We start from the raw sequence: 14,733 nt of genomic DNA on the forward strand, positions 1-14,733 counted from the left end.
TTTAAACATATAGTAAATAAATTGAGATTTGCCTTAATGAAATATATAAAAACTCGGATAGTGCAGTGAGTTAAAACTGTTTTACCTATTTATTATTATTATATCCTCATTTGGAATCACTAATAATTAAAACAAATTTCTTGTTAACGATTATATGAAAATATCAAAAACCATACTGTTGGTATAGTGTACCCAATTGCTCGGTTGATACCATGCATTATAAAACACTGTATCTCTCATATATATATTTTTTATATAAATTTTAATTGAACAATACAGAATTAGGATCTTCGTTGTCAAGTTGCTTCACGTGTCTCAATACATCCTTCTTTGTAATAACTCCGAGTAGTCGGCTGCAAAGTTGAACGTAGCCATGAAAAGTTAATATAATCTTGTATCGTACACAAAACAAGTAATACATAAAGTAATAGAAAGTAATTACCCATTATGCGTAACAAGGGTTTGTCTTAATCCCAACTTTCTAAACATATCAACAACAGTCTCCATGGGTGTTTGGTCGGTAATTGTTATTGGAGCCATATCAAGGATCTTTTTCAATTTAAGTGGTGGAGGAGAATGAGTTTGAATGTTGTTTCCATTTGTAAATATAACCAATGATTGTCCAGTAATTTCCTCTGTCATACGTTTGGCATTTGCGATTGCAAGATTCAAATCTCTTCGTAACACGAAGCCAACAAGATATTGAGATTCTTTTGAAACTATCACTGGGAAACCATTATGTTCCGTTTCTTTCAATAAATTTTCAACGTCTTCGACTGTCATTGAATCTTGAGTGAGCACATGAAGGGCTTCATTTCGTCTGAAAATATCGTTAGGCTTGTTAACTATGAAGAGAAAACGTAAAAATCAAATCAAAGATATTTTACAAGAATATAATATTTTAACGATAATGGTGCAATTACTTAGGTTGCATGACATCAGCCGCAAGAGTAGTATGTTGAAATTCATCTTTGCTATCAAGAAATGGATAACCGTTCAAACCAATGTGAGCATCATAAATGCCCTGTTTCCCAAGAGCATCGCCGACCCATTTACTTGCCATAGCGGCTGCCATTAACGGTACAATATATCGTACACCTCCAGTTAACTCAAACATTATTACGACGAGAGAAACAGTCATTCTAGTAACACCGCCGAGAACTGCTGCGGCACCAACCATTGCGTATAGTCCAGGAGTTATACAATCGACACCAGTTGAACATGCTTCACTAAATATCCAAATATGTGGATAATTATACGCTAGTTGCTCCATTCCAATCCCCACAATACGGCCCATTATCGCTCCCAAACAAAGTGATGGAATAAATAATCCGCAAGGTACTTTCATACCGAACGTAAATATTGTCATAACAAGTTTTAGAATTAATGCTAAGACGAGAAGCCATATCGCCTTATAAACTCCGGGGCCAGCTGCTGCAACTTCAATCGCTGATTTTACAGCAGTAAAGTTTCTATTATAATCACTATATAAACAAAAAGAGAAATTTACTATATTTTAAAACTAATGTTAATTTTGAAAAATAAGAGAGGGAATTTCTACCATAAAATGTCTGCATTTGATACTCCACATTGTCTAAATAACAAATAAATGAGTTGACTTGTACTCATTCGTGTATATGGATTTGGATATCCAATAACAGCAGTTGCAACTGTTACGATTAGAACTTCGGTAACTGGATACTGGCCCAATTTTGAAGTTTTACGATAACGACACCAAAACAGATTTGCTTTAATAAACAAAGTAGCAATCACGCCCTATTGAAAGAAAGAGAAAGGGAAAAGGGTAATTTAACAATCTTTAGAAAACTATGGAAGAAAATTTACAGAAAGATAAACTTACACCAATTATTCCAAGCATGACGAAGGGTATTAGCTCAAAAAATATCCAAGGCTTATTATATTCAACATAAAAAAGCACAGAGTGCTCGTTGCCAAATGGATTTATAGATCGTAAAATAAAAGCAGCTATCAAGGCACAGAAAAATGATCTCCATAAAGTTTTTAGTGGAAAGTAATAGCTCACCTGAAAAATGTTGCTAAATATATTCAACCATTAGATATATCAAACTATCATTCTCCCGATACATACCTCTTCAAGACTAAAAAGAACACCCCCAATTGGAGCACCAAAAGCAACTGAAACTCCTGCAGCAGCAGCTGCTGATAAAATTTCTCTTTTCTTTGCTTCATTTCTGCCATATTTTGGAAAAAGATAAGAAAATATATTTCCTATGCAACAAGCTATGTGAACCATCGGCCCTTCTTTGCCTAAATTTAAACCTGCTGAGACCGATAGAATCAAACCTACTGATTTAATTATTAATGTCCACTTTCCTAAATATCCACGAATAATAAATCCACTTAGGATGGTCTTTATCTAAAACATGATTTTTCAGTATAATTAAAAATTCATTATAGTTTTTATTTTCGTTTTTTATATATTTACCTCAGGAATTCCTGAACCACAAGCGTATGGTGCAAACATTCTTACTAATGAGGCGGAAAGTGAAGCAAACAAAAGAGCCCAAGCGATGTAAAACATATACGAGATCATGTATGGTCCTGCACCATCTTTTGACTGACTAAATACTTCTGGCCATGTCCACCACTGAAAGAAGATTATGACATACAAACTTAAACATTATTATAAAAGAAAAGATAATAATAAAGCACACACCTGAGAGCAGTTACCACCGTCAAAAGTTGTTTCATTATAACTCCAACAACATTGTTCTTTATTTAACCAAAATGCTTGTGGGCATATGCCAAATTTTAAATCAGTCATCCAAGAAGCCCCTATATCTATAATACCTGCTGCGACTCCTGTAAAGAGACCAACTAGCAAAACACAGAGCCATCCAGACCAAGCATCATGAGCTCCCTTGATTAAGCCCCAAATAGAATCATGTTTCTTTTTCACAATATATCGATGACGCATTCTATCTCGAGCGATATCTCGTTGCCAATCAATCGTGTGAAAGTCATCATATTGTCCGATACCAGGAATGTCATCGGAATCAACTGAAACTGAAATACAATTGAGCAATACAGAATGAAACTGTGTTCTACATTTTTACAAATTGAGTGTAAATTACAATATTAAAAAATTACATAATTTATTACATACTGTGAGAGGAAGCATCGTCGATACGGATACAGTGTTCCGAAAGAACGGTGTTCTGTCCATGATGGGAATTTACATTATTAACTTCCAGCATGTCGTCGTCGCTACTTATAGTACTGTCACGTGCAGTATTTCGATTTCGCGATCGGACATCCTCTACGAAGTATACATCATCTGAATTTTCTATCTATAATTAATCAAAGTTTTCACTCTTTAAATTTTTGTTACTATTATTATTCCTTTTTTTATTATTCTCTTATCAAATTTCTTCATATATTAATTTTTACCTTTGTATCAACTGACTGGTACGTAGTTAATGTATGCTGATGATTTTGTGGAATTGTATTGTTCGATAATGTTGTACCTTTCAGTGGAAATTTCTCCATGGCATTGCAACCTGTAAAAGGAACTTGAATATATATACATAATTTATTTATGTACATGTATATAATATGTTTGAAAATAAGGAATAAGTTAATAACAACTAAATATTTTCACATAAAATAAATACATAAAAAATACTATCTCTTCAATTCTCGTTAACAAATATATTAATAAAATCGGTATTAACAGTTAAACAATGCACTAACTTAAATGGATTATTTTATAATATAATTGTATAATAACTCCTCTCAACACAGTATTTTTGTTTCTGACTACATTACTAAGTACGTTAGTAATATCATCTCATAGGAGATTATCTTACACTCATGTTGTAGGTACATTGTGTAGGATTATATTGATGAATAATACATAAAATGTTTATCTTAAAAATTAAAATACTTTCTGTTGATATATACTACGTAATAATATATGACAATACTTATGACTATACTATATGATTGATTTTTAGTTTTTAGATAATATTAAACATAAACCTTGTATAACGAAAATCTAATTTAATTTTATCACTGTTATATATAAAAATATTTTATCTTATGAGATAGGCTTATGATAGTCTTCATATTAAGCATAATTTTGATCTGCATGTGCAGCATAATATTTATAAATAAACAGCATTGTCTTTTCCAAAATCGAAAAAAATGTAGCAATATTAAATATTATGTAAATGCAAAATATACTTATCAGAATATTGAAAATATTTTCTCAAAATATTATAAATAATTGAATAAAAATATCTAGAAGAAAATAATAATTTAAAAGTAACAAAAAGATGATATAAATAAAATTGTATACATATGATACATTACTTAGTATAATATGTATAGATTTACATACTTTGTTAGATTAATCTTTTCTAACTTATTGATAATGATAAAAAAGTTTATATAAATTTTCTTTGTTTACAGAAAATTTATTTAATATTCATTAAAAATTATATTTAATTTATCTGCAAGGCAAATATAATATAAGGTACATGTATAACGTATTAATTACTCATAAATAATTACTGACAGATCAGATAACAGATATATTTAAAATTTATTTGGATAATTGAATTGAATAAACTATTTGCGGTACTATAAGATAACAGGAAATATTGAAGTGATCAATATACATTAAATGACAAAAAATTTCGAATGAAGACCGTTCATCGGCACGTCATTATGATACTTTTACAATTGACTTTGATGGACCAATTTCTGTCTTTCAAATATGTAAATTAGAAAAAAAGAAGCAAGCAGAGAGAGAAATATAAATGAGAAAATTTGATTACTTCAAACAAGTTGAAGGTGAGGTTATCGACATCCATGTAATGTGCAGGAAAAAGGTCTGAAAAAAGGTTGAAACGAACAGATGTTTAAATAAATCATTGAAGATTCATAAATTTTACGTGAAGTTTACTATAAGACAGTTTCTACCATATTCAACCTTTGCAAGGTTAGAATTGACACCATATTCTCGACAGATCAAATTGTCGAGTTGTTCAATCATACTTACCATTTTTTCAGGTAGAATGCTTCTCAGCTTTCCATTCATGAATATCCTTTCTCTTTTTTATTGTTTTAACATCGAATCATGTCATTTATTTTCTTGCAGGTCAAATTTAGCCTTAAAATTGCGAATATTTCTTCTTAATCAAGGAGAAACTACGAGTATCGGACTAAAAGTAAAGACTTGTCAAAGCATTTTCTGTTTCTCTTACTCACTTAGTCTACTTTCTTACTCTTTATTTGATTAAATATGTCACCATGCGCCATCTTACCGAACTATATTGAACAAATGATTTTACTTACCACATTTCAAAATTTGTTTAGAGTTTAAAAGATAAACTTCAAATAAAGTAGTTTTAATGATGAAAGAATTTACGTCTACTAAAAACACTAAAAAAATTAAAATTTTTTTAATTTATCGTCAATTTAAAGAAAATAATTAAACGATTAAATACAATAATTTATACCTTACGATAATCTATGATTTAATACGGTTAATTTTGAAATTGAATTTCGTAAACTTGCAATTCTCTTAGATTACTTTTATAACAATCTTTATAAATTTATAATTAAAATTTAAAACAAAAATTTTATTATTGCAGATACAAATTTTTAAAACTGAAGAAGATAGTCAACTCGAGATATTAGTGTACCATTCGATCTTTTTATTAGCCAGCTGTAATGTTAGAGTATAATATTTACTGAACATGGTTTATACTCGGTAACTTTCAATTATTATAGCGAAGTAAACTGAATCATGCAAATCTAAAATTCTTGAGTTAACAAAAATGGGTTTTCAAGCACAAGATTAAATGGAGAGAAAAGCTTTATTTCTCTTATTGTCTTCTTTTGTTAATACATTAATAAAAAGTTGAAGGATAAAATATATATGTTTCACCAATTTCTCAATTTCACATTGATGGCAGCCTCAAACTCCAGTTTCCTTAACCCTGAATTCTTCTTTTGCTGTAGCATTTGTAGAGCCCTGATATTTAATCGGATAGGCCAATTGATTTCCTTTATTCCAAGTATAAAGTTCCTAGAAATAAAGAAGACATCACAATAAGCTTTAAAATCCTTATTTAATTTGTTTTATTTCTTAAACTTCAAAATATTTACTTTTGTTTTATGGTTGTAGCTGACTGCCGTAGTTTTGTGATAAGGATTCGTGAATGATAAATGAACAGGTATTGTAACATTTTTATAAAGATCAAAGGCCAACCTATAAGTAACATATCGATATGTAATTATAAAATAAAATATATTATAAAATATACTTTTCTTTTTTAAGCTTATAACACTTCTTTATTCTTTCCCTTCTTTTTCTAAATTTTACCTTATTTTCATCGTTTCTTCCGTAACGCTATGAACAGCGTAAAGCACTCCTCCAGCAATGAACATTTCTCCAAATTTATGATTATCTATACTAATGTTCCATGCATGTTGAATATTCATATTAGTCGCATCCATCTTTATTACTATTGTATTATTCGATGGTAAACCGTATATTATCCATAATCCTGTTGTTAAAATAATGTACGTCTTATTCACTATTTTTATTTAAGGAGAAATACTTCTTTCAAGCGAATTACGATATAATTACCGTTCTCATCAACATTGAAGTCAACATAATTAAAATTATGATTCGGTGTATATAAATAATTCCTCGTGTTCACTAATAAACCTGGAAGATGTAATTCACACCGCGAAAACTCCTTACCACATACTTGATCAGAAATAGAATGAAGATTAAATCGAAAAATTGATGATCGGTTTATGGGGTTATAAAAGAAAGATTTGTTATACACTACATGCCCATTTCCCTAAAAATAAATTTAACATGAGATAATAATACATAATTTTAAAAATAGTATGATATACCTGAAATGGATATGGCAGTTTAATGGGATATGAACTCCCATGTTTAAAATGATCTTTTGACTCATATTCAAATATGAAAGAAGTTTCATTCTTTCGGGTAACCCAGAGTTTCTCTGGATAACCATCAGATTTAGTGTCATGCATCCAGCTTCCGTAATGATCATCCATAGTACCCTTTAAAACTGGTTTTCCTACTGCTTCTATTACACCATCTACAGAATTAAATAAAATTAATATCTCGTTAATTTATTTAATTATGTACAACCTATACTTATGCATTTATTTTGAGAAGAAATAATAAATGTACTTCACCTGCCAATCTCAATGGAAGTCCAGTAAAGTTGACATTTTTGAGTGGCTGAATATTTAAATATTCAGCAACATCTGTAAAAGTACATCTTAAAACAGGGCAAGCAGCGCAAGTTTCATGTGGTGCACAAAGTTCATCTAAATCAACATGCTGTGGCGCAGGCTTTCCATATGTAACGTGTTGTTGTTTCCCTAGCTTTGACTTTTCCATGCTCTTCGCATCATCTACAAAATATTTCAATGTCAATATTCATGTAATTATCTAAAAAATATTAAAGTTAAAAATATACGTTACCATCGACTGTAAATGATCCTTTAGTGGTGTCAATATCATTTTTCACAACACAATGATATGTACCATAATCTGCTGATGTTATCTTTGCAATCTTCAGACGCATTTTAAGCTAAAATATTACATTAAGATAGAAGTATATGGAAATATACACATTTCACACATTACACAGAAGTATATGAACACATTGGATAGGATGCTATTATCTTTTACCTTATACATATCTCTTCTGTCATAAACTTCAAGTCTATATTTCTCAGACATTTTGAGTCTACGATCTTCACGTTCCCAATAAACAATTGGTTCTGGAAATGCTTCAACTTCACATTCTAAAACTACAGTACTTTGACTGCGTGCGCGAATCATTTGATTACGAATTCGAATGAAAGGTGGAACTGCAAAAAAAATACTTTCTTAATAAAAGAAATAAATAAAATATATATGTATATATAGACGTGTATATCAAAATATTTACATTTAACTTGAAGTTTGATTCTTTTCAATGCTCGAGGTGGAATTCCATTATCAGCTACACAAATATATTCTCCCATATGTTCTCTGTTAACTATACTGATATTAAATGTATGTCCAATTACAGAAGTCACTGTTCAATAAAATTGTATACTTATATAATTATATACTTTTGTGAAAGTTCATAATCACGTTACTGACACGATTATAATTTTATATTACCATGCCAAGATCCTATAGGAATGACACCACCATCGCTTCTAAACCATTGAACAGTAGGTTCAGGTTTGCCACTTGCCGCACATTTTAATCGTAAATTAGTTCCTTCATAAACGGAAATTAAGCCCGTCGAATTTACTGTTGAAGGTAACATTCGATCATCTGAAAGATTTTACAAAAACTACATCGTTTGAGCACGCAAATTTTCAAAGTATAGTTATTTAAAGATAAAGAAGGTACTTGCCTAGAATAGAAGGAGGAATCAATAAGTCGTTTATATTATAATCATTCATGTTCACCTTCCAGGCTGTTATCCCTGGTCTGCCATCTTGTCCTGGTGAGCCTGGTCTACCAGGAGGACCCATTTCTCCTAAAGTTGTTCACATCATCAACGTATCTCTTTTTCATCCACGTGCAATTAGAATGAGCGAATTTGAAATAATGTTAAGTTACCACGTGGTCCAATTGGTCCTTGAGGTCCCATTTGACCTGGCCTTCCTAAAGATATTGTATCTTTAGAAATTAAATTAATGAATACAAAAGGTTTCTAAATCAAAAGGTGCATACCATCTGTTCCATTACGTCCAGGCCGACCAGGAGACCCATTTAGTCCTGGTTTACCATTCATACCAGATAATCCATCTGTACCACTACGTCCAGGAATTCCATCAAGTCCAGGTTCTCCCGGTATTCCATCCCTTCCATCAAAACCAGCTGGTCCTATATCACCTTTTGGTCCACGAGGACCAGGAGGGCCAGTCAAACCAGGTGGTCCTTTCGGACCAGTCATTCCTCGTAATCCGGGAAGACCTGGTTCCCCGGGAGCTCCTGGACTTCCTGGTGCTCCTGGTAATCCCGGAGGACAATATTTCATTGACGATCGACAAAAATTTTCAATCGCATCGAGCTAAAATGTGCAATATCTATGAATAAAATTTAACACATTTCTATTAGCTTTGATTATTAAGAAAAGTTAAATATTTAACCTGCACACGAGTATCTGCATTTAACCATACCCAATCATGTCCCATAGGAGTAATTGGAGAAGATGCCAAACCTGTTTTTGCTATGGGAGATGAAGTTACTTTCTTAGATTCTTTTAATGTATCCTTCTCTTGCCAAATCTAAAATGTAAAAAATATAAATATAAGGTACAATTTTTATATGAGGCAACTAGAACCAAAAAGATGCAAGTGACTTTTTTCCGATATCAAGGTAACCAAGTTTGAAATTCAAATGTGTTAAAAAAGATTGCACTGTAAAGTCTCTATGAAAATTAAGTTATATTTAATGCTTGACATAGCAAGGAGTATATACACATATTTTTAATGAATTTTATGTTTTAGTTTATGAGTTATTGAATATACAGAAACTAATGTATTTACACTTGCATGTTATTTCAATATTATTTGCTTAGAAGTCAATTTTTCTAGCCTTTAAATGATACTTTTATATAATGATGGATTACTTAAATCATATATATATATATATATATTGTATTTAATGATCTAATTAGCCATTTCTGCTTCTAATTAAAAAATTTGAAAAATATCACTTGTGCCCCTTTGATTCCAAGTGCCTTATGCTATATATTGATAATACATACTCTGGATGTATCTGAAACTTTATTATCTTCTGTCACAGGTAAAGCACTACTTCGTTTCCTCCTTACCAATTTTTCAGTTTCTAAAAAGTCTTGGTTTCGCATAATAAGAACATTTGTTTCCACATGGGCCACATAAGTATAAAGATAGATAGATGTTAAAAATTGTACCAAGAATTGAATTAGAATAAGAAACAAAAGGCTCCATGGTTGTAGTATCCATCGAGTAGATTTCATAGAAGCTTTCTTTTCCATGATTACATGTATGTCAAATCCTTAAAAATTATTTATTTATCGCTTTTGTAACCAAAAAGGTATTACATTTAACTTACCAAAGAAAACTTTATAAAAATCACACGCTCCTAAAGAGACTTGTATCCCTAATATATCAAACAAATTAGAAAGAAGGGGAGAGCAAACAGATTTGAATTGGCTGAATTGTTACTATCAAGTAATTTAATAGAGTATCCAATTTCTCTTAGATACAACTTTTATTCATTCAAGAACTTCAAGCTAATAAAATGACATTTCAAACAGTCTAATTGATTTATATATATACATTGATATATATATATATATATATATATATATATATATATAACATTTTGGCAAAATGCTAAACATAGACAATTTTTTAAGTACTTCATAAATATGTAACGAAAAAACAATGTATTTTATATCAATAATTGTAATTAGTTATTGTAACAAAAATGATTATGTAAAAAAAATAGAACTCATCTTTAAACGACTTCAGCGTAAACTAACGCACCTGAATACTTACCACCACAGCCGGCAAGCAATGATATTTCGGCGATAACGCATGCGCGATTATCTTTTATTAAGGGTACAAGTAGAAAAATAAGTTTCAGTTTTATATTATGTATGGCGGTAAATTTAAAGTGATTTAATCCTAAACTGATATGAACAATAAACGTGTATTATTTTATTAAAAATGTGGTATATTTTTGAGGAATTTTATGATATTAGTATCCACATAGAAAAAAATAATTTTAATTTACTTCCTCCGTATCCATACTTGTATGTATAGTGCATAAATACAAAATTGTACACAAACTCCCATCCTTGTATGTATGCATGTATGTACAAGAACATAATATAATAAAGATCATCACTTCAATCGTGCTTATGTTTTATCCTCAGTAGTATGATACGCCAATGACTTTCCTTTTAAGATTCGTATCGTCTTCGTATCGGTGAGACAATATCAATACAATGACAAAATCTTTTTATTTTCAGCTTTTTCTTAATAAGGATTTCATTTCATTATATTAGTTTTTTTATTAAAACGAAACTAAAAATACTAAAAAGCTTAATTACGTTAATTTGGCCCGTGGATCTTTCTTCTTCACCCGCTGTTTCTCTTTGCGTCCGCCAGACAAACTACTGCCGACATAGTACGTACTAACTTAGAGAATAATGTCTATGGTTTACCAATCGCTTAGCGAAACCAACTCCTGAGCTCTTGGAGAGTCTTTACTGTAGTATCAATGTTACTGCTTTAATTCTTTACATAATTTTTTCTGTCATTAAGCAACGTTATTTCTATATCGTTATCACTACTCCCCGCCTTTATTTCTACATTGTACGTATTTGCCTGCAAAGACAAAGCGGTTATCACAGTCTATACTAACTCGAGATGTAAATAAGTTATAATGAAAATAAATATACCAATTGTAACGAAGCTAAGAAGTACCTAGCTACTTCACGAGCGGGCTTGTCTTGAACGACACTATCGAAATTAATTTTTTTCTGTTCTGATGTTTGCAACACTTTTATTATACGAGATGAATAATCACGAATTCGAAATGCAGGTCTCATTTCAGCCTCCGCTAATTTTGATTGCAACGAGGCATGCCACTTTGCTACAGTCTGATCTAAGTCTGTAATAACATTCGACTGTTCAAAAATCTTTTTCATTTTGTCCTCAATTAATGTTTGATAATTCGGCAGAGAATAAGACAAATTAATTTCTGAAGTTAAAGATTCACGCCAATTGTTAGACGAGTTAGGAGATTCTGCAAGCATATCCACTGTATTTTGACAAATTGTTGATCTTAATGGAATGTCAGTAGGTGAAGAACTTCTACTCGTTATATCCTCAATACTGTTTTCAATTGAATCATTTCGATAACTTCTACTTGTTATATCCTCAATACTATTCTCAGTTGAATCATTTTGATTTTGGGATACATGAAAATCTATAGCAACGTTTGTCACAGCTTCATATTGAGAATCATCATTTTCTTTTTCTACACCATTTAAACATTCGTCAAAATTCTTCATGAAGTCTTCTATTTCCTCTATCAAAAAAATTATATTTTGCAGTTACAACAACAACAACAACAACAATAACAACAACAGTAATAATATAAAACACGATTTGCTTCGAATTAACTTACGTTTCTGCAAATGTTTAAACTTTTGTTTTGTACATAAAGTAGTGTCTTTCTTTGCAAATAATTCAGTTTCACGTAAAATGAGTTTTGCTAAACATTCTGGTTTATACAGTTTTGATGTAAATTTACGTTTTTTCTAATAAACAAACAATAGAAAATAAATAAATAAATGTATAGACATACAAATATCTAAAAGATTATTAAAAGCTCTAACTGGTACAAGGTACAAAACATTAAAACTTATTATTTCTACATACAGAACCAAATTTTGTTTCCAAAAGTGAAATGTAGTCTGGAAGTTTCAGGATAGATGAATTGCTAGAAAAAACATGCTTTATTCCTTGAATAAGAGGCATTGGTTCCCAGTCATATTCATTTATATCATCTACAGAACATATTGATACTTTTGTTGTTTGATTCCTAATAAAAATATTAATGTTTTCATTGATTTAATATCATCAATTGTAAAATTAATAGAATAATTTTCGAAGAGATACCCTCTTTTCCGCATGCTAGGTAATCCATTTTTCCATCGTACATTATCTGATTCATTCAGTTGAAAAATTTGACTCTCTTTGGAGAAATGATTTATTTGCTTATCATATTTTATTTGATCACCTGCACTGAGTTGTACTATATTTTCATCGTTATTCTGATCATTCTTTTTTATTTGATTCACTTGCACTGAATCTCTAATTTGGCATTGTTCTTCAGTTCGATTCATGTTTTTGAAATGCTGAATTGAATAATTTTGAATACTAACATTTTGCACCGCACTTTGTTGGATATGTTCTTTCTCTGATTCATCCTTTTTAGCTTGTTTTAAAATGCTATTATTAACAAATAAACTTTCATGATTATTGTTTATTGTGTTTTGTTCCTCCATACTTTGTAATTCATTTACTGATGAATCGTTTTCCCTTAATGAAGAATTTTGTTCATCTTCAAATTCATCATAAACAAGTGTAATAGACTCATTATCATTTGGTGAAGTAATTGAATGATATCCTGAGGTTCCTGTACCCGGAGTTTTTGGTTCTGAATATAACGACAATGAATTTCTTCCCTCTTCAATATAAGATCTATATATATGAGCAAAATCATATGGTGTTAATTCATTCACCAACATTCCACTTGTATTTATGGCTTGATTGCACCTTAAAATTAAAAAGTTAAAGCTATCACATAAAAATTAAAATAGAACAAAGATATTGCTGTTTACCGAAAATCATATTTCTTTCCAATGATTTCTCCTAGAATATCATATACTTGAATAGGAATGCATAATTGCAGGGCATCATTTTCTAATTGTGTAAACCGACGACTTAACAATTTAACTTTCTTCTGTGTTTGAAATTGATTTTTTTTATCAATATGTTTCCCGATATCTTTTTCTAAGTCAATCATTACAAAATTTCCCAAATTAACATGGCTCTTCTTAAAAAATTTTTTTTCTTTATTCATAGACTTCTTTATTCCTTTTTCCCTAACAAAAAAAGATGAAGAAATTATTAGCTACAATACATACATCTTTCCTTGAATGTAAGATAAATAATTACTCATAGCCGAAAAATGTTTGTCTCAAAATTTCTGCTTCATTGACTAGATGTTCAATTCTTCTAACGTATACGTTAGTTGAATTTTGTAGAATAAGCGCTGCTTCCCCGAAATTGATATTACACGGTTCTTCTAATAAAGCATAATATTCTTCTAAAATCTAGAATAAAACAATATTTTTATATTTATATTGAATTATAATAACTTTAATAGTATAATATACCTGAGATAATGGAAATTTCCAGTCAGCAAGATCTTTTGCTGGTTTCAAAAGTTGTTTACTAATGTCTTGTAAAGTAATCATTTCAAATACTATTTAACTTTTTTGAAGGATATGGAAGAACTAGATTCAACAAGTCAAGCATTTATATATAATTAAATAAAATCATTAAATTTCATTATTTAAAAAAAGATATTTAATATTTTATACGTGTTCTCTTGATATAAAAACTGAATTTACTCTGTTGTGTAAATGTCTGGATATTGATCATAAATTACAAGAATAGTAGATTACGAATCCCAATCTAATTTACTATCTGAATTGTTTAAAATTCGATTCTCTATATATTTTTATAAACATGAATATTTGTAGAGTAAAAGCAGATGAAATGAAAAATTATGATCTAATATGTATTTATAATAACACTTTATACATATATATATATATATATATGTCTATATGTACGTATATATAAGCATTTAATTACTGTAAAATAAAACAAAATTGAAACTGTTCTATTTAATACTTTACTTACATACCATATTGTATCTAAACATAATATTTTATGATTTCACTATAATATGTAAACTGTTATTCCTAATACCTAAGAGATGTATAAAAAATGGACAAATTCTTTATTTGAAATAAATGTAAAATATGTACATATGTGATATTTACACGATACATGTTGTACAAGTTCAGGTTGTAGTATATTTACATTTAC

General features: G+C 29.9%; 3 protein-coding genes and 1 long non-coding RNA gene across 10 annotated transcripts; 1 reads left to right on the forward strand and 3 right to left on the reverse strand.

Moving 5' to 3' along the window:
* Window positions 1-234: 234 nt before the first annotated feature.
* On the reverse strand, window positions 235-5,239 carry LOC126875074 (H(+)/Cl(-) exchange transporter 5). Of its 4 annotated transcripts, none has more exons than XM_050637738.1 (11): window positions 5,048-5,239; window positions 3,433-3,542; window positions 3,149-3,332; window positions 2,699-3,042; window positions 2,468-2,629; window positions 2,111-2,398; window positions 1,862-2,044; window positions 1,562-1,776; window positions 924-1,484; window positions 443-820; window positions 235-353 (listed from the first exon to the last, which is right to left on the reverse strand). In XM_050637738.1, the coding sequence occupies exons 2-11, from the start codon at window positions 3,529-3,531 to the stop codon at window positions 263-265; spliced, it is 2,505 nt and encodes an 834-aa protein (XP_050493695.1). In that variant the 5' UTR covers window positions 3,532-3,542; window positions 5,048-5,239; the 3' UTR covers window positions 235-262. The 4 variants fall into 4 exon arrangements, with proteins under 4 accessions (XP_050493695.1, XP_050493692.1, XP_050493696.1 ...); XM_050637735.1 differs by having other exon boundaries at window positions 2,699-3,048; window positions 5,048-5,238; XM_050637739.1 differs by having other exon boundaries at window positions 2,699-3,048; window positions 3,149-3,356; window positions 5,048-5,238.
* Window positions 5,240-5,411: 172 nt separating this feature from the next.
* On the forward strand, window positions 5,412-5,941 carry LOC126875116 (uncharacterized). Its single transcript, XR_007693251.1, has 2 exons — window positions 5,412-5,533; window positions 5,643-5,941. It is a non-coding gene; the product is annotated as an uncharacterized LOC126875116 (long non-coding RNA).
* Window positions 5,849-10,670, reverse strand: LOC126875073 (uncharacterized). 3 transcript variants are annotated; one of them, XM_050637733.1, is made up of 16 exons: window positions 10,597-10,670; window positions 9,819-10,090; window positions 9,199-9,336; window positions 8,780-9,119; window positions 8,666-8,710; window positions 8,457-8,582; window positions 8,216-8,374; window positions 7,998-8,126; window positions 7,736-7,917; window positions 7,526-7,634; window positions 7,234-7,455; window positions 6,922-7,133; window positions 6,644-6,863; window positions 6,377-6,560; window positions 6,160-6,262; window positions 5,849-6,079 (listed from the first exon to the last, which is right to left on the reverse strand). In XM_050637733.1, the coding sequence occupies exons 2-16, from the start codon at window positions 10,068-10,070 to the stop codon at window positions 5,969-5,971; spliced, it is 2,532 nt and encodes an 843-aa protein (XP_050493690.1). In that variant the 5' UTR covers window positions 10,071-10,090; window positions 10,597-10,670; the 3' UTR covers window positions 5,849-5,968. The 3 variants fall into 3 exon arrangements, with proteins under 3 accessions (XP_050493690.1, XP_050493689.1, XP_050493691.1); XM_050637732.1 differs by lacking the exon at window positions 10,597-10,670 and adding an exon at window positions 10,148-10,590; XM_050637734.1 differs by lacking the exon at window positions 10,597-10,670 and having other exon boundaries at window positions 9,819-9,907; window positions 9,987-10,590.
* A 140-nt stretch (window positions 10,671-10,810) lies between these two features.
* Window positions 10,811-14,707, reverse strand: LOC126875077 (uncharacterized). Of its 2 annotated transcripts, XM_050637742.1 has the most exons (9): window positions 14,549-14,703; window positions 14,013-14,132; window positions 13,792-13,949; window positions 13,455-13,718; window positions 12,730-13,389; window positions 12,490-12,652; window positions 12,236-12,368; window positions 11,505-12,136; window positions 10,811-11,430 (listed from the first exon to the last, which is right to left on the reverse strand). In XM_050637742.1, exons 2-9 carry the CDS (start codon window positions 14,091-14,093, stop codon window positions 11,335-11,337), a joined length of 2,187 nt encoding a protein of 728 aa, XP_050493699.1. In that variant the 5' UTR covers window positions 14,094-14,132; window positions 14,549-14,703; the 3' UTR covers window positions 10,811-11,334. The 2 variants fall into 2 exon arrangements, with proteins under 2 accessions (XP_050493699.1, XP_050493700.1); XM_050637743.1 differs by lacking the exon at window positions 14,013-14,132 and having other exon boundaries at window positions 14,549-14,707.
* Between the last annotated feature and the right edge of the window lie 26 nt (window positions 14,708-14,733).

Source organism: Bombus huntii, chromosome 17, assembly GCF_024542735.1.
Source record: "Bombus huntii isolate Logan2020A chromosome 17, iyBomHunt1.1, whole genome shotgun sequence".
Taxonomy (NCBI): domain Eukaryota; kingdom Metazoa; phylum Arthropoda; class Insecta; order Hymenoptera; family Apidae; genus Bombus; species Bombus huntii.